Raw genomic sequence first — 27,266 nt, 5'->3', positions numbered from 1 at the left:
GACTGCCAGGAAGTCCTTGGATTTTGTATTTTTAACAAGTTCTCCAGCGATTCTGTTGCAGGTTGTCCTAGCACACTTCTCTGAGGGTCCCTCGTTCACCATGCTGTGTTCCCTCAGATCAGCTGTGTCCTAATTGTCAAGGTCTTATGAGAATCACTTGTGCCGTTCACCATTTCAATTGCAATTGGCACAGCCTGGCATTTCCTGTGCATAATGGACGAATGGGAAGCACGGCTCGCTAGAGAGACCAGTGATGCCAGTGAATAATCCCCACGGAGACTTTTTGTCTCCAAGGTTAGCTGCTGGGAAAGAAGAAGGGAGTTAGGGCTCTTGCAATGAGTGATGGGTCTGGTATTTCCTGCATGGATGTTTTTGGACAACTCATGTCCAGCCTGGCTATTTATCTTAGTTTGTGCACAGCAGGAAGAGAGATGGAGAGCCCTGTAGGCTGGGTGGGAGCAAGCCAGGGAATCTGTTCTGCCTGTCACACACGCAGGTTACTGTTGGTGGATACTCAGCATCTCCTGCCTCTGTCCACACAAACAGAAATCTGCAGGCTGCAAATTTCTTGAAGTACCTTGAAGAAATTCAAAAAGTTGTTCTGGCTCTTCTCTCTTGCTAAAATCTCCTTCCTTTTCCTTTGAAAGTGATGACTGGCATGGGGCCTGCCCTGGGCCTCTGGGGGGCTTGGCAAGCTCCACTGAAATAGTCCACAGCTTGTTGTCAGGTCTTCAGGTCACTGTGGGTCAGGAATACAGTTGCAGTGGTATGAAGTATCCATGGAACTTTCCAGATAACAGCTTTCTGTCCTGTGGCTGTCTTTATGAGAAAACGGTGTCTGAAAATGTTATGGGAAATGTCTACAAGTCGTCAGGTGCCGCGAAGCCAGGAGAAACTGAATTGTTGGAAAAAGGAGGAAGTGGTTAGAGGTAGGAACCAAGGCCAGCTGGATGAAGAGTGTTAGAGGCTGAGCTATGGAGAAACACTGGGTTGATCTCTTGGCATTGAACTTTATCTTAAAAAAAAAAAAAAAACTCTTTAAAATGCATTTTTAATCATATGAGTGAATTCATTACTGCCGGGGAAAAGAAGACAAAATAGAAGCATATGAGATGTAAAGTAAAGCCTGCGTCTCCTCTTGTCCTGTGGCAGATGTGATTGTTAGAATCAGTTTGGTGTGTGTCTTTGCAAGCTTCCTCTGTGTGGTAAGAGACTTATAGCTCTAAGTCCACATGCAAACGTAAAGACATCCCACGCTGAGTACTGTTCTTTAACTGGCTGTTTTTCCACTTGATAATTTTACCTTGAGATCACTTTTTTTTTTTTACGGCTCCGTGATAACCCATTCTGTGGCAGGATGTCCTGTGATTTATGTGACTAATAGGCCGCTACTGATGGACATTGACGTTGCTTCTGGTGACTCGATGTTATAAATGGAAGAACCCTGCGTATCTCCTCACATCCTCTTGCGCACACATGCCAGTATTTTCTAGGATGGATTCCAGGTGATGGGATTTACTGGGTCAGAGGGCGTAAGCATTATATGTTTTGGCAGATTTTGCCAAGTTGCCCTTCAGACAGGTCATGCCAGCCTCCAGGCCTCCTGGCAGTGGGCCAGGTGTCTTGAAGCTGGCCGTTTGTTCAGGCATCCAGCATGCCTGTTTCGTCGACCTCCTTGGTCTGGGCTTTGTGCTCTGAGCCAGAGACAGGTCTGTTGGGTCAAATGCTTCCTGGGACTGCTGGCTCCGGGTTTTGTTGTTGCTGCCGCCACTGGATCACTCAAGGGGCATATCAGAGGGGGCACTTACTCACCAAGGCAGTCCTTAGAGTCACATTCTTGTCCCAGAGCATGAACTGAGCTACAAGAGCGCCCCTTGTTGTGAGGGTCTGCCTCCCCTGCCCTCCAGCCTGTTGGGAGCCGCAAAGTGCAAATGGACATTTAGAAGTTCATAGCAGTTAATGGTCACCTCCCCAGAGAGATCTTCTGTGAGGTTTCCCTGCCCCGCGGTCTCTGTCTTGGCATTCTGCGTGTTCCCTTCATAGCACTTACCCAGTTTATAACTCTACATAATTTACCTGCTTCTCCCTCTGCCTCTCCCACCAGCCTGTGAGCTTCACGAAGGCAGAAATCCACCTCCTACCCACTGCAGGGTCCCCAGCTACCCAGTCAGTGCTTGGCACAGGGCAGTTGTTTAGCAGATGTTTGTGGGATGATTGAACCAAAGAGAGCCAGGGAGAACATCATGTGATTAATGGCCAGATGTGCAGAGTATAACCACTGTAGGAATCCAAAGAGAGCAAGATCAACTTTCCTGTTGAGTGGTCAGGGAAAGCCTTAGGGGACAAGAGTGGGGGCTGGGCCTTCCAGACTCAGAAGGAAGGGGAGGTGGGCGGAGTGGGGGCCAGGTCACCCCCACTGGCTAAGGTCGAGGGGTGGCAGCTCTGTCCCGCTCTTGCCAGATCCTGGTCTCAATGGCCGGTGAAGCCCCTTCATGTTGTCCACAGCCCTAGCCAGTGCAGCCTCTGTCTGACCTACAGTTAGTGCTTCTGGTGAGCTGTGTGGCATTCGGAGGGTGTCCTCAGTCCCTCAGCCTGCTCTTCCCAGCTCTTCTACCTGCAGCAGTGCCTGATAGTCACCTGGTCTTTATTCTCCCCTCCCTGGGCAAGACAGAGCAAAGCTGTCGTGGGAACCAGATGAGTACGGATTTTCAGCAGGTGAAAATCCATTGCTGAGTCTGGAGCTGAATGTAGAGCGCATCTCAGCCTGAAGATTTTAAATCCTGCTCTGTTTGAGTTGGTCAGTTCCATGTTTCATAATAGAACAAATCATCAGTAATTATTAATGATACTAGCAGGTAAACCAGTGACTTAGGCCCCATCCTTTCCTCGGAACCATGAAGTATTTTTTAGCCTGTGGCACAGAACATTTGCTGATTATAATTGTGCCTGAGAGTCAGTAACCAGGAAATGACAACGGGAAACCATCCATAGGTACGTAAGAGGTGTGTCTGTTCTTACATGTACACGTGCCAGAGAGAAGGAGGGATTAGATGGATAGATTGACTGAGGTCCCCCACTCTGCCACTGTATGACCTTCAGCAAGTGACCTCCGGGTCACAGGTGATAACCTCACCTCTGGTGGGGCAGGGTGAGAGGATTTGTATGTTGACACGTGTTGACATGGGAGCTAGGATGAGCAAGGTGCTCTTCAAATACCCAGAGCAAATCCCTAAGAAAGCACTCAGACCTAGAAACCAAGGGAAAGAGAGCAATCTTTCTCTCTCTCTTTTTTTAAAAAATAAAAAAAAACCCTTTTTTTCTGCAATTCAGAGACGAGCAGAAGGAAAATGTTGTCATCTAGGATTTGTTGTCTAGTTGCTTCAGTCGTGTTTGACTCTTTTGCAACCCCACAGACTGTCGCCCACCAGGCTCCTCTATCCATGGGATTTCCCAGGCAAGAATACAGGAGTGGGTTGCTGTTTCCTTCTCCATGGGATCTTCCTGACCCAGGGATCAAACCCGAGTCTTCTGCATTGGCAGGTGGATTCTTTACCGCTGAGCCAGATTATGTGTAAACAAAAAGGAATGTTTAAATTTAGCTGTTTTAAGAGGAAGGTAAGGTGTCCCACTTGCCCTAATTCAACTTAAAAACAGGTAACATAAGGAAATCTTCCCCTAGAGTTATGATTAATAGTGGCTCATGTTGAAAGAGCTCTTACTGGGGAGCAAGCCCAAGTGATCCCTTTAATCTTCTGGATCACATGCTTGTCCAGCCTCCTGGACCTTTCCCTGTGTGTTGAAATGACCTCGTCTGCTCGTGGAGGAGTTTTATTTGTGTGTGTGTGTTTTATTGTTGGAGAAGGAAACGGCAACCCACTCCAGTACTCTTGCCTGGAAAATCCCATGGACGGAGAAGCCTGGTAGGCTTGGGGTCATGGACAGTAGTCCATGGGGTCGCAAAGAGTCGGACACGACTGAGCGACTTTACTTACTCGTGTTTATTGTTGGCAGCATGATGAAAGTATGACTTTTTTTTTTCTTTTTAATGAAACCTCTCCATGATCTTTCCTTGTTCACTCATGTGGAAGCTCATTCAGTCCTGTGTGTCCTTCTGGGAAAGGGAATCTGCCTTCCCCAGTGAGAAAAAATGTGGGGCAGGTTGTGCAGGTCACCAGCGGTCCAGTGGTGTGGAGCCTGTGTTTATGGACAGGGGACTGCCAGGTTCATTCTTGTGGTGGTATATGGCCCTGGCTGGGAGGCCTGCTCCTCCTGACGTGAGGCGCCAGTGGCCCAGGCGGGAGCCCTCATCCTTGTCCAGCCGTGTGTGCGTGGGTGCTCTCTCTCCTCAGCTGCTAGCGTTTTGTCCACATCTTAGCTCATTCTTTTGTCCCTCCCATCCTCAGACTTAACACTCAGCATCCCAGACTTGTCTTTCACAGGCCCTTTCCCTCTCTCTTACCCTCACAACCAGAGAGACAGAAAAAGCCTGGACTGAGTACAGGGGTGTCAAGGCCAACAGGAACTCCACAGTGCCTCCCAGCCCCCTCCCTGCCCAGCTCACTGGCCCTGGGCAAGTCACATAACTTCGTGTCTAGTTGATTGATTTGTAAATATTAACTAGGTGCCAGGCACCCTGCTAGGGGTATGTGAGACACAGCCCTGCTTCCCAGAAGCTCTGCTGTCTGTGGGAGAGAAAGAAAAGGAAATGGGCGGGACCAGGGCAGGGTGACTGTGCTGGGAGCTCAGAGCTGGTGGTTAAGGATGCTTCTGCGAGGACGCCGCCTCTAAGTGGAGTCCTGCAGGACGTGCCAGGTTCAAACCAGGTTCTGAGAGGTGAGGCCTGGGGGTGAGAGCCCGTGAGGGAGCTGGTGTGGAATGCAGTTCTGTAGGACCAGCACGTGCCACCTAATAGGGAATGAGGCCATTTCAAGACAGCTGTGGTCAGAGCCAGAAGTTATGCTGAGGACCAGGCTGAGCTGTCAGTCTGAAGTGAAGACACTTGAGACCAGACTTGTGCTCTGAAAACCTCCCTCTGCCAGGAAGGGAAGAGATCAGGAGTGTGAGCTGGAATCTGGAGCACAGGGAGGGGGCTGTTGAGACCTGGTAAGAGCAGCTGGTAGCCTCAGTGTCCCCAGCCTGGAACAGGGTCGTGAGTGGAGAGTATGGAAGTGAGTGGGGAAAACTTGGATGAATTGGAAAGTGCCGCCTAGATGATAACTGCCTTCATAACCAGCTATGGTCTACCTTCGTGACCTTCCCGACCCTGAAGCTGAGATCCAGTGATTTCCCTACTGTTTTGCATCTTTAGAACTTCAGAGGGTGGGGCCGCTTCCCCACCATCTCTTCCCACGCCTGTCCACTCAGGCCTGAGTTGCCTGGTCACACCTAAGCCCTGTCCAGCTCCACAAGTCTGCCCTTGGCCCTTCCTGCCCCCATTAAATCCCCGTTTCCTAGATCCCAGGCAGCAAGCGTGGGGGCTGAGGCACTGTGATTGTCAGTGATGACAGCCACGGGAGTTCTCCCAGTCGTGGCTGTCAGGTATCAGCATCCCCAACACAATGAGACCTGGGGAACCAGCACATGCCTGGGGTTCCCTGCCTCTCCAGGACACTGCAGCCCAGGGCTGTTGGCCATGACTGCAATCCTGAGCCCCATGGCTTCTAGATGTGCTGCCTTAATTGCTGACTCTCATGTCTCATATGCTCGTTTTGTCTTTTCTCAAGAAACTGTCTCCTTGGCTCAGTGACACAGTTGTGAACTGGGAGCACAGCTCTGGGCCTAGTGGATATGAAGCGTGAGCACAGGGCCACAGCAGGACCCAGCATATGTGGGTGCAGACCCCTGAGAAGGGTTGTGGGGGCCAGGATGGACTAGCATTTGGGCCTCAGGCAGGCAGGATAGACACTGCAGCCCCAACGTGTCACTTACTCCCTAGTGATCCTGGGCAAGACCCTTGACCTCTGAGTCTGCTCATCTCTGAGGCTTATAAGCCCTGCCCAGGGTATTGTGACAGTTCCTGAGTGTGTGTATTAGTTGCTCAGTCGTGTCCGATTCTTGCAACCCCATAGACTAGCCCGCCAGGCTGCTCTGCCCATGGGATTTCCCAGCAAGAATACTGGAGTGGGTTGCCATTTCCTCTTCCAGGGGATCTTCCCAACCCAAGAATTGAACCCGCATCCCCTGGGTCTCCTGCATTGCAGGCAGGTTCTCCAACTGCTGAGCCACTGATGTGCTAATTGTTAAAGGACCCGGCCCAGGGCAGAGACTCAGGAGTTGGTTTCCTGGTCTCTCCTCACTCCCACCCTGTGGTGGAGCGTGTTCTGACCATTTCATACCACTTCTGATCTACCCACTCTGTCCTCGGCCGCCTTTTATCAGCTGCTCCATTAAATCTTCATCTTCTGGGACATCCCTGGTGGTCCAGTGGTTAGGACTCGGTGCTTTCACTGCCAGGGCCTGGATTTGATCCCTGGTCAGGAAACTAGTATCCTACAAGCCACTCAGCACGACTGTCTCTCTGTCTGTCTGTCTGTATCTTCATCATGACCCAGAGCTGCCAGTGAGAGGAATGTGGTCTGACTGAGCCCTCACGGGGGCAGGATGCCAACCACATGCTGGGTCTGGGGTCCCACAGCTGGAGCAGATGCCACCCTGTTTAGGGGGGAGGCAATGGGAAGTGACTTCACTTCAGGGATCAAGGAACTAAGCGTGGGGGTTGGGGGAAGACTCTGGGGGTGGGAGATGGAGACATTGCCTCTCCAGGGATGAGAAGGAGCCCTTTGGGAGAAAGATCATCCTAGCCCAGGGGTGGGGCTTGCACAGAAGCACCAAGGTGTGGCCCCGGCTGTGTTTGGGGCTTTGGGGACACGCAGGTGCAGCACAGGGAGAGGGGAGCACTGGAGGCTTCTGAGCGGGCAAGTGAGAGGCTTTCATGGTGTGTGTGTGTGTATGAGAGAGAGTCTGAGTGAGTGTGTGTGTGTGTGACCCCTAAGGGGCCAGGAGGATGAGGGAGGGCTTCAAGCAAGAGGGGGCTGAGTTGGAATTCTGAGGGAAATTGGTGGCAACTGGTGGTTGATGGCAAGTGAGGCCAAGGGGCTCAGCTGTGGTCGCTGAGGGCAGCTTTAACAGGCTGCTCCATTAGAGCAGAGCAGCTCCAGCAGCGTGGGTCAGCGTGTGGTGTATGATGCCTGACGGTCTGGGTTTGGAGCCTGTCTCTGACACTTGCTGGTTGTACGACTTTGGTCAAGTTACTTGAAGAACCTTTTGTTTCTTTGTTCTAAGATAGGATAATTATGTACCTACAATGAAGGTTTATTGCAAGACGTAACTGTTTTAACACGAGTGAAGTGCTTAAATGAATGCCTGAGTATTATCAGCATTCTTATTAATGAGAATAAAATACTGTAATGGCAGCGTTTATCAGCACTGGTGCTTTTCTCCTCCCGGACACTGACCTTTGCAGTTCTAACCACTAACTACCTTAGAAAGCATTCAGTTCCTACATCATGTAATTCTCACTTTCATGTAATAAACTGGAAATCCTGCAACTCGGTTTTTGGGGGTTTTTGTGGCCGTGCTGCTTGGCTTGTGGGATCTCAGTTCTCCTGACCAGGGGTTAAACTCAGGCCACCGCTAGGTCACCAGGGAACTCCCCACAACCAGGTTTTCATACTCCATAAAAACATTTTTCACTTTTGTTTTCACATTAAAGCCATTAAAACATTTTAAAAAACCAGAAGAATGGGTTGCTCTTCAGGTCTCTGGAAGCACAGAGGGACAGAGCAGGGACCAGGGGGCCACGACTGTGAGGAATAAACTAGAGTTATCATTCATTGTACGGACGTGGACAGTGCTGCACAGGGAGGGAGGGGGCAGTGGCTCACACAGGTTCACACAGCCGCCGACTTGGCCAGGCTCCTCTCCCGACTTGCCCTGCTCAGATGGGGCAAAGGGGCGCTGGGTCTGCAGGTACGATGTCAGCTGAATCCCAGGGCCTCAGGGAAATCCCTTCTCCTCAGCCCACATGGAAAGCCTTGAGGTCAAACGAGGCTTTCTCAGCCAGCCTGTGACGGCTGGGGGCTTCCCTCAGAGAGCGCAGAGCCTCTAGGCCAGTGTGTCCCCGACATGCCCTCTCCCTGGGGGCAGAGGCAGGGCACCCACTGAGGACTTCGATCCCAGAAAACCAAGCCAACACGCAGGACTCTGTCCCTCACACCACACTCCCCTGTTGCTTTATTATGAAAAGTTTCACACATACAAACAAAGTTGAAAGATTTAACCTTGAACACCTGTATATCTACCACCTGGACCTCAGCATTACCATTTTCTTATACTTGGGTGATCACAAATGATCCATTTCTCAATCCATCTTATTTCTGTAATGTATTCAAAGTGAAATACAGACATCAGTACATTTCCTGCCAAATATTTCAGCATGTGTATTGTTAACCAGAGCTCAAAACTTATATTTTTCTTATGTGAAATTTACATACAGTGAAAAACACAAATCTTTAAAAAAAACTTTATATTGACATATAGTTGATTTATAATATTGTGTTAATTTCTGCTGTACAGCAAAGTGATTCAGTTATACACATATACATTTTTTTTTCTCGGCTGCTCTGTGGCATGCGGAATCTTAGTTCCCTGACCAGGGATTGAACCCGTGCCCCTGCAATGGAAGTGTGAAGTCTCAGCTGCTGGACCACCAAAGAAGTCCCTATCTTTCTTAATGTTCTTTTCCATTGGGCTTATCACAGGATATCGAGTGCAGCTCCCTGTGCTGTGTAGTAGAACCTTGTCATTCCATTCTGTATGGAACAGTTTGCCTCTGCTGGCCGCAAACTCCCACCCAGCTCCTCCCCGCCACTCTCTTGCCAGCGCGAGTCTGCTCTCTGTGTGTGTTTCTGTTTTGTAGATAAGTCCATATTATCATATTTTAGATTCCACATATAAATGATACATGATACTTGTCTTCTGACTTACTTCATTTAGTATAATGACCTCTAGTTCCATCCGTGTTGCTACAAACGGGCATCATTTAGTTCTTTTTGTTTTGGCCAAGTAGTGTTCTGTTGACTGTGTGTGTTCTGTACCTGTTCATCTACCGATGGCATTTAGGTTTCCACGTCTCGGCTGTTGGGAACGGTGCTGCTGTGGACGTGTATAGTTTTTGAATTATGGTTTTTATTTCTGGATATGTGCCCAGGAGCACAACTGCTGGCTCATATGGCAGCTCTGTTTTTAAGTTTTCTGAGGAAGCTCCATATTGTTTTCCATAGTGGCTGCACCAACTTCCATTTCCACCGACAGTATAGGAGGGTTCTCTTTTCTCCACACCCTCTTCAGAACATTTGTTATTTGTGGACTTCTTAATGGTGGCCATTCTGACCAGTGTGAGGTGATATCTCATGGTAGTTTTGACTTTCTTTTCTCTAATAGCGACGTTGAGCATCTTTTCATGTGCCTGTTGGCCATCTGTATGTCGTCTTTGGAGAAATGTCTATTTAGTCCTCCTGCTCATTTTTCGGTTGGGTTGCTTTTTGTTGTTGAACTGTATAAGCTGTATATTTTGGAAATTAAGCTGTTGTCAGTCACATCATTGGCAACTGTTTTCTCCCGTTCTGTAGGTTGTCTCCATTTTGTTTGTGGTTTCCTTTGCTGTACAGAAACCTGTAAGCTTGATTAGGTCCCATTTGTCTGTCTTTGCTTTTATTTCTATTCCCTTGGGAGACTGACCTAAGAAAACATTGGCACAATTTATGTCAGAGAATGTTGCCTGTGTTCCAGTTTTATGGTGTCATGTCTGATGTTTAAGTCTTGAAGCTGTTTTGAGTTTATTTTTGTGTATGGTGGGAGGATGTGTTCTTCCTGCTGACTTCATGCAGCTGTCCAGCTTTCCCAACACCCCTTGCTGAAGAGGTTGTCTTTCCCCATTGTATATTCTCACCTCCTGTGTTGAAAATTAATTGACTGTAGGTGTGTGGATTTACTTCTCGGCTTTCTTTTCTGTTGATCCATATCTTCTTTTGTGATAGTATCATGACACTTTGATTACTGTAGCTTTTGTAGTATTATCTGAAGTCTGGGACGGTTATGCCTCCTGCTTTGTTCTCTTTCCTCAAAATTGCTTTGGCAGTTCTGGGTCTTGCATGGTTCCATATAAGTTTTAGGATTATTTGTTCTAGTTCTGTGAAAAATGTCATGGGTAACTTGATAAGGGATCACATTATATCTGTAGATTGTTTTGGGTAGCATGCCATTTTAACAATATTAATTCTTCCAGTTCAACAGCATGAGATATTTTTCCATTTCATCGAGTCATCTTCAATTTCCTTTATTAATGGTAAAACACAAATCTTCATGTACATTTCCTGAAGCCTTCTTTCAGTCAGCAAGATATTTTTGAGGCTCATTCATGTTGTTGCATATAACAATAATACATTGCTTTTTAAAATGTGTAAATGTTGGAATAATTTTATAGTGCAGAGAATTTCCATATGCCCCCCACCTAGTCTCCCATGTTAACATAGTGCCACAGTGCGCGCATGCTCAGTTGCTTCAGTCCTGTCCAGCCCTTTGCAACCCTATGCACTGAGCCCACCAGGCTCCTCTGTCCGTGGGGATTCTCTAGGCAAGAATACTGGAGTGGGTTGCCATGCCCTCCTCTGGGGGATCTTCCCCACCCAGGGATCAAACCCATGACTCTTATGTCTCTGGCATTGGCAGGCAGGTTCTTTACTGCTGAGCCACTGGTGAAGCCCCAGTACCGTGGTATGTTTGTCCAAACCAAGAAACTGACCCTGGTCTGTTACGACGAAGCAAACCCCAGATCTGATGTGAATTTCCCCAGTTTTCCCTTGATGTCTTCATTTTCCCCCAGGATCAGGCCCGGTACCACACTGCATTAGTAGTCACGTCTCCCCTGTGTCCTCCGCTCATGCTCTCTTTCCTCATTTCCCTTGACACGGACAGTCTTGAGGTATCCTGGCCAGGTATCCCAGAAGAGTGTCCCCTCTGGGTTTGTCTGATGCTTTTCTCATCATGAGGCCACATTTAAGGTTTTTGGAAAGCTCAGGCAGTATACACTGGCCACACTTCATGCTGTTTACCCTTCATCATTTGGTTAGGATAGTGTTTGCCAGGCTTCTCCAGTGCGGAGTTGCTATTTTCTCTTTTCCCTGTTCTTTGGAAGTGAGTCACGAAGTCTAGCCTAAGCTCAGGGGCAGGGGGTGGCGAGTGAGCAAGAATTGAATTCCTCCTCCTAAGGGGAGAGTCTCTATGTATATTATTTGGAATTCTCTTGAAAGGTCCAAAAAGAATTCTCCATTTATTTATTTATTCAGTCATTTATTGACTGATTGTTTTTAATTGGATTTTAATTTTTATCACCATAACTTGAATATATAATTTACAAAGTTTAGGCTTATAAGGAAAAAGAATAGCTCCTTAAGGTCTTACAGTTATTTGCTCTGGTACTTCTAGATTACTACTCTTTCTTTTCTTCCAGTTTATATTAAGTTGAATCATATCAAATTGTTAATACTCAACCATTTTTGATCTGCATAAATGGCAGTTTCATATGGTTCAAACTAATAACCTAGTATTTTGACTTCCTATTTGGCCAGTTGATTATGTGTGACATTGGAGTTCTTTTGTTATGAACTGTGACTCTGCACCTGCCGTCATCTGACCTGGCTCAGGGATCAGTCCCCACCAGCTCCAGGCTCTCTTCCCCAGGCACTTGGACCTGGGTGAGAAAGCAACTGCTGGGGGTGAGGACCGCCCTTGCTGTGGTAACTGTGCCCCACAGGCAGTTATGGGACAAGGCCTCAGGGCCTCTGCCCTGACAGCCTCAGCGGCAGGCTTCTGGGCCTTTTACACACTGGGCCCCAGATGTATCGCCTTGCAGGGTGATGACCACCAGTCCAGCTCTCCCAGTACAGCCTTAGGCCAACTAACTCTTGGTGCCTCAGTTTCCTCGTCTGTAAGATGGGTTCCATCAGCCTTCTAGATGAGTTCCTGCGGTGACAGAATGGCAGGTCGTGGTCCTGAGGCCATTGATGGTGTGGGTTCCGAGGGCCTCCCCCAGACCCCTCTGTGCTCTCTTTCTTGCCCACATGTGAGGGAGGCTTTCCAGGACAGGGGCCTGGGGGGTCTGAGGCTGAGACCCCAGGCTCCACCGCCCACCTCTGACTTGCCTTTAGACCCTAGCCAGGTGCTCCTCCAGCTCCAGGCTTACATCTCCCCATCTGTGTTGAGGTGGTTGGTGTGGATAGCCTGAAAAGCTTTTAAGTGCGTGAGAACTGGTGGTGTCTGCAGAGGTGAGCCCCTCTCCCCACATCCATCCTGTTTCAGGCAGCAGAGGTCCTGGGGGCTTAGGATGAATGGAATTGTTAAGACTGCAGGTCCAGGGTTCGGGGGCCTTGGCAAATCCCTGTTCACTTCAGGGCATCAGGGAGAGGAGGTGGTGGACTGAGCTGCTAGGGCCCTCTCAGTTCTGGGGCTGAGAGAGGACAGACAGACCAAGCCAGGCACAGACACCATGATGGCAGAATCACTCTGGACTCTGCCCAGGCCAGAGGAGGAGCTGTGGTCATCAGGCAGTCCCACAGATGAAGGCAGAACTGCAATTTGGATGGGTCTGTGCTACCATAGAAGTGAATGGTTTCAAGACCCAATCTGGGGTGTGAGGGAGGCTTCCCTGAAGAAGTGATCCTTTCTGAGCCTGAAGGGCAAGCAGGTGTTGACGAGATGAAAGGGAAAGAGAACATTTCAGGCAGAGGAAACAGCAAAGATCCGGCACTGGGAGGGAAGAAGCCAGTGTGGCTGGAGCTGGGTGAGATGGAGCACGGGAGAGGCTGAAGCAGACACGCCAGGTGCAAGGCCTTGGCCCCAGAGAGTTTGATCTTCACCCGAAGAGCCATGGAGCGCCTTTACAAGGCCTTAAGCTGGAAAGTAGCATGACCAGATTTGTGTTTTGAAAAGCAACCTCTGCTGCTAGGGTGGGGCAGGCGGGAGGTTTGAGGTCAGGAAGCCCAGAGAGGAGACTACTGTTGTTCGTATGACAGTGGCTTTGTCTGGGGTGATATCTGTGGGGACAGACAGAAACAGAACCAATAGGCTTGGGGGCTTGGTGTGGGGAAGAGACGAGTCTGCTGATTCTGTGGCCTGAATACCTGGATGGAAGATGGGGGATATAGGTTCCCAGTGGGAGAAGCAGGTTTGACAGGGGACACGGCTGGGGTGAAAGGGCCAGTGGGCACCCAGGTGAGATGGAAGGGCACCAGTGTAGAGCTAAGGCCAGGGCTTGGGTTGGAAGACCATGGTGGAGGAGGTAGGGCAACTTCTGAGGGGCCAGTGAGACCCTGCAGGTTCAAGTGTATGCCCTGAGATGGGGGGGTTCCTTGGGCAGCATCTCCCCAACACCTACCTGGCCCCTCAGTGACCCAAGGTTCAGGGGCAGGTATCATGAAACTTCTCACAACCTCTCTCTCCCCCTAGATCCTACTCATCTCCGATTATTTCTACGCCTTCCTGCGGCGCGAATACTACCTCACACACGGCCTCTACCTGACCGCCAAGGACGGCACGGAGGCCATGCTTGTGCTCAAGTAGGCCTGGCTGGGCACAAGGCTGCACAGACTTCTGGGGTGAAAGGGCCAGCAGCTGGGCCAAGCCCTCTAACCAGAGTTGCCAGTAGGCAAGACCAAGGGCAGATGAGGTTTGAGTCCAAGGTGACGACTACCAGTGAGGAGCCAAGGCCAGTAGCAAGGTCTGTGGGGAAGTCACCAGGAGCATCTCCCCTTGGATCGCCCACTTTGTGGCTCTGCATACCAAGGAGCCCTCCCTCCCAAGCAGGAAAGGGGATGAAGCAGGTGAGCAGGGTTTGTTAGGTTGTGGCTACTTAATAAATGTTTTTTGTTACAAACACATCTACCTGGAACCACACTGCACTCTTGGAAGGGGTGGGCATGACCCATAATACTGCCGTGGGGCACTACACACAGGTGTGGGTTTCCTGAGAGCGCTGAGTCCACAGAACATAGGTCTGTGTGCGGGCCAGCCAAAAATGGTGTGGGGCAGTCCTCTCCCCACCCCCCAGCCCTTCCCAGTCCCCAAGCAGCTGGAGGCAGAGGGCCAGGCAGGCCTGAGCAATCTTTATTCTGCAGAGGGACAGTGACCACAGATCCATACACCACATCAAGACCAGGTGAGCCCGGGGCCAGTCCTTTAGGGGTGGGCAGGTCCAGGCAGGGGCAGCGCCTCAGGTCGGGGAGGGGCAGATGGGCAGACAGGCAGGGGCCTAAAAAAAAAAGACAAACCACACAGAGCAGGGGTGCTGGGGGCTGCTCCCCACTCTCCCCAATCCCAGCCAGCACCCAGAAGAGCAACCCCCTAACATGACTGGGCCAGGATCCACCCAGGGGCAGAGGAGGTGCAGTTGGTACCCCCTGGCTAGGAGGTGGCACCTCTGCCCCACCCACCAGGGGCAGGAGCAGAGGCAGCTCAGTTCAGGTGTGAGGAGCTCCCTGGGCAGAGCCTGACAGGGCCCCCCCATGCCCAAGCCAACCCCCCCCTACTGCTGGCTCAGAAGCCGAAGGTTTCCTGGGAGGCGTAGACCATGTAGAGGAAGCCATCCTCGTCCTTCTCCTGCTCGTAGATGTCCGCGATGGGCGTGGACACGCTCACCATGCTGTGCTGGTTCACCAGCAGGAAGAAGGCCTGAGTGGGGTTGAGCTGCAGGCGGCGCCTGAGGGGGGCGGGAGGCAAGCACACTGTGAGGGGCCTGGATGTTGGGGAGCACAGCCTGAACCCCTCCCCAAAATGACCCTGATCCTCCATTTCACACCCATCCCAGGCCCTTCTAGAGGCAGTTACCTCTGACTGGACACTGACCCCAGCCTTGACCTTGACCTTTCCCAACCTCCCCAGAACAGGGACCCAGCTCCCGGTCCCATACCCCACCTCCACCCCTTCCTTCGCCGAAAGACCCAGCGCCCTGCCTGATCCCAGCAGAACCCAAGTCCCCCCTCTGACAGCTGCTGCCCGCGCACCGGATGATTTTGACCAACTCGCTCATGTTGACATGGTCCGGGACCAGGAACTTGGTCTTGTCCAGGACCGGCAGCTGCTTCTCACCCTTGTAGCGCTCGATTATCACCTAGGAGCCGGGTGGGACGGGGGACGCGTAAGCCCGAGTTGGGGCCTGGGTCGGGCCGGAATGGGAGGGGGCGGAGGGACTCACCGGGATTTTGCTGGGGTGCTGCTCGCGGATCTGCTGCACCTCTTTACAGCGGTCGGCTACGGACAACGGGCGGGTATGAGGCCGGGCCGAGGTTCCGCCCCGCGGGTACCCGAGGGGCGGCCCCGACCCCGCCCCGCCTCCTCGAAGCTCCCGCCCCCGAGGGCCGTCGGGCCCCGCGGCCCAGGCACAACACAGAGATGGGAGGCAGAGGCCCCGGCCCAGGCCCGAGCCGGCTTCCCAGCCCGGGGGTCCAGCCCGCGCCTGACGTCACGGAGCTGACGTCACCTGTGGCAGTCGGGTCTGTCGGCCAACACCCCCAACCCCCACACCCCAACCCGCGCTCGCAGATCGCCCGCTGGGCCTCACCAAAGCTTCGCCGCTGCTTGAAAGGCCGGTCTGAGGGCATCGCGCCGGCCCGGCGGGGCGCGCAGGCCGGACCTCCGGGGCGCGCGACGCAGGGATGTGGCTGCGGTCCGGGGGCTCCGGGGGCTCCGCGCCTCGCGCACAAGGGCTCCGGGGCTCGCGCTGAGCCCGGCGGCGTCGGCTCGGGGAGGTAACTCGCCCGGGTGACGTCAGGTCACAACATTCCTTAAAGGGGAGGCCGGCGCGCCGCTCCCATTGGGCCGACGCAAAATCTACCCGCCCGGACCCGTGACGTCACGGCGCAGAGAGCCTGTATTCCCGGCCCCGCGCCGCGAAGGGGCGGGGGCTCCCAGGGCGCGTCACAGTCCTGTGACGTCACAGCCTGCGCAGGGGCGGGCGCGGAGGGGCGCCGTCTCCCTAAGGCCGGGTCTGAGGGGAGGCTGCAAATCCTGCGAGGCCAACGCGGTTGGGGGAGCAGACTCGGAGCTCCGCCGGCGGGAGGGGCGGGGCCGGGCTGCGGCACAGCATCCTTCTGCTGTCCCCACCGTCACTGTGTCATCTGACAGCGCTCACAGCCTGTTCCGTCCTGGGACGGTAGGAGGCACTGGGGATGACAGCACTAAAACACACGGCCTTGGCTTTGTGGCGTTCTCGGTTAGAGAAAGATAAAGGTGGTCGGGGTGGGGGATTGACACATGAGACACTTGGAGCAAGACACTACAAAGGAGCTTGAAAGTTTTACATGGAATTTCTAGAATTGAAAAACAGCGCTATTAAAGTCAAGTTCTCAAAGGATGAGGCAAGAAAGCCTATTAGATACAGCAGAAGAGAAAATCACTGAACTGGATGGAAGAGCAGAAGCAATGAGGAGAAAACAAGCCAGATGGAACATATAAAAGAGGAAGGGACAGGAATGGTAAAGTGAGAACTCGGGTCCAGTCAGCATTCCAGGAGAGAAGAGAATGTGCGAGAGGCAATTCCTGAACAACTTCCAAAATTGATTAAAGATGAGGAGCCTCACCTAAAATCCGGAACAGAATAAATAAAAATAAATCTCATCTAAACACTTTGTTCCATCCCTGGGTCAGGAAGATCCAATGGAGAAGGAAATGGCAATCCATTCCAGTACTGTTGCCTGGAAAATCCCATGGACAGAGGAGCCTGGTAGGCTACAGTCCATGGGGTCGCAAAGAGTCAGACACGACTGAGCGACTTCACTTTAAATACTTTGTAGTGAATTTGCAGAACTCTAAAGGGAAGAAATTAGAAAAATGGCAAGTAACTAAACTGATAAGCATGGAAGTCTATCTGAACAAGCACTTGCCATAGAACATGAATGGTGACAGTTTGTGGAGAGCAGAGCAAGGAGCAGGACATGATCACAGGTAGGACTGGAGAGGGTGGTCAGAATTTAAGTGTTCTGAGAAGCTTCATTTATTTGAGAAGAGGAGGATAAAGATAATTAGTAATTACCTGGCTTTGTAAAGTCAAGTATGTATTTCCAAACACTTCAGAAGGTAAATAGTATTTCCAAACACTAAAATAGAAAGTAACGAAATATAGAAATGATCCCTGAAAGTATAGTCTTAAGACTAAAGACATTATTAGTGATGAAGAGGGTCAACACATAATGATGGAAAGAATAATTTTCTAAGGAGATAGAACAATTCCAAACGTGTGTTAGAGGTTAAAAAAAAAAGGCTGAAAGAATATGAAGCAAAAGTGACAGGATACAAAGAGATATGGCCATATCCTTCATCACAGTGGGCGATTTAAGACCTTGTTCAGTAACTGATAGACCAGTCGAAGAAGGATACAGAAGATTTTAATACTATTAATAATTCTGGTAGAAACTTGAACCCAATATATTACTTTCAGGCACACAGGAATCATTTATCTTAAAAAATGACCTGATTACTAGGCCCCAAGACAAATCTCAATAGATATCAAATAATCAATTTTATACAGACCATGTTCTCTGACCACAAACAAGAGCAGAGTAAACTCTAGGTCTTCAGATATTTAAAACACTTATAGAAAACTCTTAAAGATGAAATCATATGGAAATGAAAACTACTTGGGTCAAAATAAAAATGAGAATACATATAAAAACTCCAGGTTGAGGGTATGGGGAACTAAAGCAGAATTTAAAAGATCTTTATTAGTGATATTAGGTAAAAAGAAATACGGAAAATTTATGAGCAGAGTGTCAAAGAATTTTAGAATGCAGTAAGTGTAAACCCAAAGAAAGTGGAAGATAATGAAGAGCAGAAATTGAAGAAATAGAAAACAGAAACACTAATATGGGCCACAAAACAAAGCTGGATCCTTCAAAAGACCAATAAAATAATGTGCAAAAGGGCTTCCCAGTAGTTCAGACGGTAAAGAATCTGCCTGCGATGCAGGAAACCCAGGTTCGATCCCTGGGTTGGGATGATCCCCTGGAGAAGGGAATGGCAACCCACTCCAGTATTCTTGCCTGGAGAATTCCATGGACAGACCATGAGGTCGAAAAGAGTCGGACACGACTGAGCAACTAACAAAATGTACAAAAGGGATATAACAGCAGAAATGACAAAATAAGATTATAAACTTTATACCAATACATTAAAAAATTAGAATAAATGGACAGTTTTCTAGAAAAAAGATAGTTTGCCAATACCAATTTAAAAAGAAGTAGACAACCAAGTAGCCATATACAAAAAATGAGTCCAGATGGTTTTCTAGTTCTCCCAACATAAAAATAAAAAAACTCAAACTTGTGTCAAATATTATACTTAACGGTAAAACACCATGCTCCATGGTAAATGTTAAGCATTATTCTCTTTAGAGACAGGAACAAAATTTTGAATCATATCATTGAACAAAATGTAATATTGCTTGGAGGGCCCAGCCAGAGCATCAAGACAAGAAAGGAGCAAAACTATCATCCATAGCCAGAAAACCCAAAGGAATCTACAAACAATGAAAGACTGCTAATTACTATAGTCTAAAAACATACAATAGTAAGTTTTAGGGTAGTACAGGAAAATGAGAGCTCTTTACACTGCTGATGAGAAGTGTAAATCATTTCCGCTTCACTGGAGAGCAATTTGACAAAATCTGCCCACACTGAAGATGCTCATATCCTGCAGTCCAGATGTACACGTGAGCCCAAAGAAACACAGTTAGGTGTGTTTGTTGGAACATTCTCCTAATGGCTAAAAAAGGGGGCAGGCACCTGAATGTCTAATCATTAAGTATCCTGTGTAACAGAACAACAGAATGTTCCTGTAGTGAAAGAGGGAGAGACAGGGTCAGCCATCAGATATTTTCAACTTTGCAGGCCGTATGGTCTCTGGAAGCCATGCGGTTCTGTTGGAGTGCAGAAACAGGCCTAAACAATCTGAATGGCCATGGCTGTGTCCCAGTAATGTTTATTTGCTAAAACAGACAAATTTGGCCTGAGGGCTGTAGTTTGCTGACTCTTGATCTAGAGCTGTGTGTCAAAGTGGACACATCCCACATACACAAAGTTGCAGGAGATTGTGATGAGAACCACTAAGAGCAGCTGGAAGAATTAGGTCAGCCATGGCCTTGAGGAAGTGGCTACACCTTTCTTTTGTCAGGCTAAGCCTTTGGGATAACCCATTCTCAAATCCCAAGGTCTCTGCTCCATCTTCCTCCTACCTGGCCAGTCAGCAGCAGGCTGACACCCCCTCCACCAGTCCTCTGGTCACTCTCCTCACTGCTTGTCTCTGCATCTTCCCTGAAGCCAAAGGCCTGGCATGTGTTATGTCTCTAGATGGAAGTCTAGCAGACATCTCAGACTTGACCTACTCAAGATGAACCCATCATCTTCCCCAAAATAGACTCTAATTGTGATCTTCCCTGACTCCATCTGTCATCTTTGACTCCTTTCTTTCCCACACCTCCTCATCCTATCTATGCCCACAACCTTGTAGTTCTACATTCAGAGTAGCTCCAGAATCTTAGCACTTCTTTCCGCTTCCACTCCTGCCACTCAGGTCAGAGCCATCATCACCTCTTGCCTGTCTTCTTCCATGTTTCCTCCCTGGTCTCCTTGCTTTGGCCTTGCCCACTTGAGACTGGTCTCACTACAATGACAAGAATCCTCATGGGCACACAGGTGTTGGATCAGGTTATTCCTACACCCCAATCGTTAGAAATCAAAGGCTGAACAGTTAGCCCGTGAGGCCTGTAGGATCTTCCTCCCTGTTGCTTCTCTAGGTTTATCTACCTCACTCTTGCCCTCTTGGCCTCAACTGCACTGGCGGCCTTCTATCACAATTCTGGGAATCCCCCAGGACATTTCTGCACTTACTGGTCTCTGCCTGGAGCGCTCATTTCCAAGGTCTCCTCAAGGGAAGCCTTCCTGAATGATCTTACTGAATATTGCAGTTCCCACCCCAGTGACTATACTCCCTCCTAGTACTTGCTTAATTTTCCCCAGAGCAGTTATCACCTTCTAATATATGTTTTCCTAACCATTTTATGATGAAAAATTTCAAGCAAATAGAACACCTGAAATAACTGTTCAATGACCTCCCATATTCTCACCAGGTACATTCTACATCTAACACTTAGTTCATTACTATCTGTCCATCCATCCATTTTTCTTTTTTTTTTTTAATTTTATCTTTTTGATGTATTTCAGTAAGTTGCAATTCAACATCCATTGATGATAAAAATCTCAACCAAGTGGGTACAGAGGGACCATACCTCAGTGTAATAAAGATCATATATGACTAGCCCTTAGCTAACATCATACTCAAAGCTGAAAACTTTTCCTCTAAAATCAGGAACAAGACAAGCACATTCCCACTCTCACTGCATTTATTCAACATAGTATTGGAAGTCCTAGCCAGAGATTATGCAATAAAAATAAATGAAAGCTATTCAAATCACAAAGAAAAAAGTAAAACTGTCACTCTTTGGAGATGACATGGTATTATACATACAAAATACGAAAGATGCCACCAAAAAACTGTTAGAAAGAATAAACAAATTCAGTAAAGTTGCAGGATACAAAATCAATATATAAAAATCTGTTGCATTTCTAATATACTAAAATGAATTATCAGAAAGAGAAATTAAGAATAAAAAAACAGTTCCATTTAAACTTGCATCAAAAAGGATGAATTACATTGGCGTTAAATTTAAGGAGGTGAAAGACCTGTACCCTGAAAATTAGAAGACACTAATGAAGGAAACTGAAGACCCAATAAATGGAAAGACATGCTGTGCTCATTAGGACTGGGAGAGTTAATACTGTTAAAATGTGTATACTACCCAAAGCAATCTACAGACTCAATGCAAGCCCTATTAAAACTACCATGGCCTTTTTCACAGAAATAGAACAAAAGACTATGAATAGCCAAAGCAATTTGAAAAAGAAAATGGGACGCATCACACTCCTTGATTTCAAACTACATTACAAAGCTATAATAAAATAGTATCACATAAATCAATGGAACAAAATAGCCCAGAAATAAACCAATGCTTACTTATCTAGTCAACTTACCTACAAAGAAACCAAGAATACACAGTGGACAAAGGACAGTCTTCCTGGGGCAACTGGACAGCCACGTGCACAAGAATGACACCAGACACAAAAATCAACTCAGAATAAAGACTGGACTGTAATTCCTGAAACCATAAAACTCCTAGAAGACAACATAGATGGTAAGGTCCTTGACATCAGTTTTGGTGATGATTTTCTTTTTTGGCTATGCTGCATGGCATGTGGGATCTTAGTTCCCCTACCAGGGACTGAGTCCACGCCCTCTGCACTGGAAACATGGAGTCTTAGCCGCAGGACAGCCAGAGAAGTCCCCGTGGCAATGATTTTTTGGAATTGACACCAAAAGCAAAGTCGACAGAAGCAAAAATAAACAGCTGGAACTATATCAAACTTAAAAGCACTGTACATCAACAAAATGAAAAGAAACCTACCAAATAGGAGAAAATTTATACAATAAATTTTAGGTGTTTTGGATATAAAGGGTTTCTATCCAAAATATGTACATAATTCCTATGACTCAACAGTAACAAGCAATCCAATTAAAAAAATGGGCAGAGGACCTGAGTAGACATTTTTTTCCAAAAAAGATGTACAGATGGCCAACACATACATGATAAGGTGCTTGTATCACTAATCATCTGCTGCTGCTGCTAAGTCACTTCAGTCGTGTCCGACTCTGTGTGACTCCATAGACGGCAACCCACCAGGCCCCTGTCCCTGGGATTCTCCAGGCAAGAACACTGGAGTGGGTTGCCATTTCCTTCTTCAATGCATGAAAGTGAAAAGTGAAAGTGAAGTCTCTCAGTCGTGTCCGACCCTCAGCGACCCCACGGACTGCAGCCTACCAGGCTCCTCCGTCCATGGGATTTCCCAGGCAGGAGTACTGGAGTGGGGTGCCATCGCCTTCTTCGCACTAATCATCAGGGAAATGCAAATCAAAACCATGGAGATGGCAGCTCACAACTGTTAGAACGGCTATTCTCAAGATAAGAATTAACAAGTGTTGGTGAGGATGTGAAAAAAAGAGAAGCCTTGTGCACTGTTGGTGGGAAAGTAAATTGGTCCCAACAACTATGGAAAACACCGTGGAGGCTCCTCAAAAAACAAAAAGTAGAACTATCACATGATCCAGCAATTCCACTTCTGAGTATTTATCCAAAGAAAGTAGAATCACTATCTTGAAAAGATAAAAGTACCCCTTATGTTCACTGCAGGCTTCCCAGGGGGCTCGGTGGTAAAGAATCTGCTTGCCAAGTAGGAGACACGGGTTCAATCCCTGGGTTGGGAAAATCCCCTGAGAAGGAAATGGCAACCCACTCCATTATTCTTGCCTGGGAAATCCCATGGATAGAGGATCCTGGTGGGCTACAGGCCATGGGGTCGCCCCAGAGTTGGACACGACTGAACGACCAAACAACAACAGCGCTCACTGCAGCACTGTTTACAGTAGCCAAGATATGGATACACCTAAGTGTCCATCAACAGATACAGATAAAGAAAGTATGGCATCTATACATACGCACAAAAAATGGAAAATATTCCATTATTCAGTCATAAAAAAGGAAGGAAATCTTGTCATTTTTGACAACATGGATGGACCATAATTTCACTTCTGTGTGAAATCCAAAAGCAAGAAAGGGGCTTCCCTGGTGGTCCAGTGGTTAGGAATCCACCTAGCACCGCAGGGGACACACGCTCAATCCCTGGTAGGGGAACTAAGATCCCACTTGCCGAGGAGCCACTAAGCCCATGTGCCACAAGTACTGCGCCCACGCACCACAACTAGAGAGCTTATGCACCACAAGGAAAGATTCTCCTGACCCAAGGAAGATCCTGCATGCCACAGCTGAGACCGGAAGCAGCCAAATAAACTTTTTTTTTTTTTTTAATGAAAAGCAAGGAAATAAAGGGAATTCCCTGGCAGTCCAGTGGCAAGGACTCTGCGCTCTCACTGCTAAGGGCCCAGCTTTGATCCCTGGTCAGGAAACTAAAATCCTGCAAGCCATGAGGTGTGGAGGAAAAAAAAACACCAAGTAAATAAAACAAAAAAACAGATTCACAGATACTGAGAACAGAGCAGATAGGTGGTAGCCAGAGGTTAGGGATGGTTAAAATAAACATAAAAGTCATGGGGATATAATGTACAGCGTGGTGACTATTGAAGGCAGGAGAAGGGGCAGCAGAGGATGAGATGGTTGGATGGCATCACTGACTGGATGGACATCAAACACTGACTCAAGCAAACTCCTGAAGATAGTGAAGGACAGGGAAGCCTGGGGTGCAACAGTCCAGCAGAGTCAGACACGACTGAGCGACGGAACAACAATGGAGACTGTGGTTAATAATACTGTATACTTGAAATTTCCTCAAAGAGTAGACCTTAAAGTTCCCGTGACAAGAAAAAAAATTCTGTAACTATGTATGGTGATAGATGTTAACTCGACTGTGCTGATCATTCCCAATGTACAAATATTGAATCAGGCTGCACACCTGGAACTAACACAGTGTCCCATTTTAGATTCCTGTCAATGAAATGTGAGAGTTCCAATCGCTCTGCTTCCTTCTTGATATCTGGTGTTGCCAGTTTTTTAAATTTTGCCATTATGATGGTCATGTAGTAATAGCTCATTGTGGGCTTAAATTTAATATGCTATATAATTTTACAAATGTATTTTATTTCTCTTTCCCACTAATATGTAAGCCCCTTAAGGGCAGCATTTCCTACATATTTGGCCCCTGCTCTCTCCTGGCCCCTAGACAGAATATAGCATGTGGCACATGCTTAGTAAATACCTGTTGGGTGGGGACCTCTCCTCTGAGCACCCACTGTGTCATCTCTCAGAGACACGTCCTATCTAAGGGGTGGTCTCCCACCCACACCAGGAGCAGAGCCTGAGTCTGGGCTGAGCACTGATGCTGGGCACTCAGGGCTCAGAGAAGACTGGTGAGCAAACAGTGTCAGCTCTGGGCAGTGCCTCTTCTGTGCTGTCGTGTCGTTTCTGCCTGGGACTCATGGGCCTGAGGAACGGCAGAGCTGGCCTTGGCTGTCACGTGAGGGTGGAACAACCCCTGGTCTGGTTGGCCACCAGTTACGTTATGACCCGGCAGGTTCCTTCTCTGAGCCTCTGTTTGTTCCTTTACTCAACAGCAGACAGATCTGGGTTTAAAGTAGTTTTATTACTTATAGCATAACTTGGAACAAAATCTTTTTTTCTTTTTTCCCTCTTTTGGGAGATCTTAACTTAATCTTGCAACTCTTCTGTTGCATTTATTCCCTTCATATTTTTTTTATCTTTCTAAAGTTCTTATGATATTTTTGTTTTAGCCTCCTATACTCTTAACCAGGGCATGAAGGACTATGCCAGAGGTTCTCAACCCTAGCTGTATGTCACAAAAACCCAAGGAGCTTTTACAAACTGAGCTTACTCTCAGGGATTATGATTAAATTGGCCTAGGGTGGGGCCCAAGCATAGCTTGGTTTTTGTTTTGCAATTGGCCGTCTCATCTTCACTAGAAATAAGCTCTTGCCACTGTCTCCTTTATGTCTAGACTGGGACCTAGTGCATAGCAGGCATTCACTAGTAACTGAATGAACAAAGCACTCTTTTGCAAAGGGAGTTTGCAAAATAAAAACAAGTTTTAGGTAGTCTGCTGTTTTTGCTCATGATATTTTTCCTAAATATATATGAAAACCTATTACCTGAAAGCCAAAAAACAATCTTGAGTGTCAAAACAGTGCTTAAGCCCAGAGAATTAAAAATGATGAAATTCCCTATTCCATCTCACCTTTAGGCAAGTCTTCAACAACATACATCTTGTGAACGAGGATGTTAAAATGGGATTATTTTCATCTCAGTTTCTGCTGAGACCCCAAGGCAATACTTGCCATATGCCAGGAGGGGAACAGGACGAACGCAGGACTGCAAGACAAAGCAGCCCACAGTGAATTCACACTTCCGCCTGATCTTATCCCACCAAAGAGCTAGAAATCCGAGGACAATTTTTAGAAGCTGTGGAATTTGCTGGAGTCTCACCACGGATGGAGGGAGGTGGGAGGGTGATTCTGCTTAACCTTGAATCAACAGAGGGGGCGTGTGCGGAGAGGACCCTGAGAACCAGGAGTCTAAAGGAAAGTTACAGGGGGCCAGCCAGAGAGAATGCATTATCCAAGTAAGGGAATGGAAGGTTGGGCCTGCAGGATGGAAGGTAACGGGGCTGGGGGGACAAGAGCCAGAGTTTTGAAAACATGTTAATGTACGGCAAAACCAATACAATATTGTAAAGTAAAAAAAAAAAAACAAAACCGAGTAGAATGCACCGGAAGCACAAGCATCAGCTTTGAACACACACCAGGCTCCGAGAGGAAGAAGCCAGTTCACAATACTGATAAAGCATGAACTTTCCTCATCTCACTCCCCTCTTTGCAAATAAGACAGTACAAGGTGGGGAAATAGGCCAGTCAAGCACTTGCTGTTCCCTCCACTGCCAGGGGCAAGGCTGGCAGCGCACCCAGCCTGAGGAAGGGGCAGCTTCTATCCCAAACACCTTTTAGTCATTTTGTTACACTGGACCGGACACATCATCTGCTGACGGGGGAAGCCCAGGACTTGCCCTATGTTCCATCCAGGGGCCGGGGAAGAGCAAGCCCCAGGGAATAAAGTTAAAGGCCTGGGAGACCCAGGTAAAGGTGCCCGTTGATCCAGCTGGGCTTGTTTAACATAATGGTAGGCCCAGTTCTTTGAATGTGTTTGTGTTATTTTCTTAATTGAATATGATTCATCAGTTTAAGCTCACCCTGGATTTCGTCTACCAATTTGATGTACCTGCCAATTTAATGATTTCTACCTATCGAATGACTTCTATAAAATCTTCAAATTTAATGATTTGATCTTTGCTGCAATGATCCAATTCATGAGATCTCCATTTCTTTGTTCTTTTTTGGGTAATTCATGAGAACTTGGATTTGGTGCAGAAAGATGATTTAGGATTCTCAATGAAAAAATGCACAAAAAGAACAGTTGGGTTTGAGTCAAATATACGAAAGGGGAGAAAACCTGTAATTCCTGGAGTGTTTTTAGGACTCATTTCTGAAGAAAAGGCAATACCAGCTCAGAGAGAAATATCCGAATTCCAGAACAGCAGCAGGGGCTGAGGAAAGATAAATGGTGAAGGGAGGCCACCACTTACCTGAACTGCAGGCCCCGTTTGGGGAGCCCAGCGACAGCATGGAGGGTGAAGATCACACCTGAAGGCAATCAGACAGGGGCCGCCTCTGGTGAGCAGAGGTGGAGATGGCCTGGGCAGCAGCAGGAGAGAGCTTTTAGGGTGGAAGTGATCTCGAAGGGCTTGGGGGCGGGCGCTGGACTGACAGGTGCAAGCATTTGTTACTTCAGTGGTAAACTTGAGGTCTCTGCATTTCACTGTACGCAAATCTTACCGACTCTCCAAAAAGGGCAAACACACTAGTTAATGACACGCATGTGTAGTGTTCAGGAGCGTGCACTGCCTGCAGCTGTACTTCAAAATCTGGAGAAGGCGATGGCACCCAACTCCAGCACTCTTGCCTGGAGAATCCTGCGGATGGAGGAGCCTGGTGGGCTGCAGTCCATGGGGTCCGAAAGAGTTGGACACGACTGAGCGACTTCACTTTGACTTTTCACTTTCATGCATTGGAGAAGGAAATGGCAACCCACTCCAGTGTTCTTGCCTGGAGAGTCCCAGGGACAGGGGAGCCTGGTGGGCTGCCGTCTATGGGGTCGCACAGAGTCGGACACGACTGAAGTGACTTAGCAGCAGCAGCAGTACTTCGAAATGCACCCAAAAACTCAACAGATGGATGGATAGAGGGAGCAATGGCTGGTTATGTGATAAACACAGCAAAATGTTACTTGTAGCAATTATAGAATTAAATAGAGAATATAAAATTATTTCAACTTCTCTAAGAATATTCAGGACTTCCTTCATGGTCCAGTGGTTAAGAGTCTGTGCTCCCACTGCAGGAGGTGTGGGTTCGATCCCTGGTTGGGGAACTAAGATCCTGCATGCTGCTTCATGCAGTCAAAAAACAGTTTTTTCTTCCCCATAATGCTGGGAATAGAAACACCCTGTTATTTGGGCAAATATACTTCTGAA

The 27,266-nt window shown here is 48.1% G+C and overlaps 2 protein-coding genes across 3 annotated transcripts in view; one reads left to right on the top strand and one right to left on the bottom strand.

Annotated features, from left to right (window-relative positions):
* Positions 1 to 13,945, top strand: part of PIGU (phosphatidylinositol glycan anchor biosynthesis class U) — a 90,982-nt gene extending 77,037 nt beyond the window's left edge. The window contains exon 12 of the mRNA XM_005900433.3: positions 13,504 to 13,945. Within this exon, the coding sequence (XP_005900495.2) occupies positions 13,504 to 13,617 (114 nt within the window). The 3' untranslated portion in view covers positions 13,618 to 13,945. The remainder of the gene's footprint in view (positions 1 to 13,503) is intronic.
* Positions 13,946 to 14,138: 193 nt separating this feature from the next.
* Positions 14,139 to 15,862, bottom strand: MAP1LC3A (microtubule associated protein 1 light chain 3 alpha). 2 transcript variants are annotated; one of them, XM_070381611.1, is made up of 5 exons: positions 15,614 to 15,860; positions 15,248 to 15,303; positions 15,057 to 15,163; positions 14,583 to 14,752; positions 14,139 to 14,305 (listed from the first exon to the last, which is right to left on the bottom strand). In XM_070381611.1, exons 1-4 carry the CDS (start codon positions 15,651 to 15,653, stop codon positions 14,590 to 14,592), a joined length of 366 nt encoding a protein of 121 aa, XP_070237712.1. In that variant the 5' UTR covers positions 15,654 to 15,860; the 3' UTR covers positions 14,139 to 14,305; positions 14,583 to 14,589. The 2 variants fall into 2 exon arrangements, with proteins under 2 accessions (XP_070237712.1, XP_070237711.1); XM_070381610.1 differs by having other exon boundaries at positions 14,139 to 14,752; positions 15,614 to 15,862.
* Positions 15,863 to 27,266: the final 11,404 nt, after the last annotated feature.

This window comes from Bos mutus, chromosome 13, assembly GCF_027580195.1.
Source record: "Bos mutus isolate GX-2022 chromosome 13, NWIPB_WYAK_1.1, whole genome shotgun sequence".
Taxonomy (NCBI): domain Eukaryota; kingdom Metazoa; phylum Chordata; class Mammalia; order Artiodactyla; family Bovidae; genus Bos; species Bos mutus.
The sequence above is the reverse complement of the archived record's forward strand: the minus strand, read 5'-3'. Positions and strand labels throughout refer to the sequence as shown.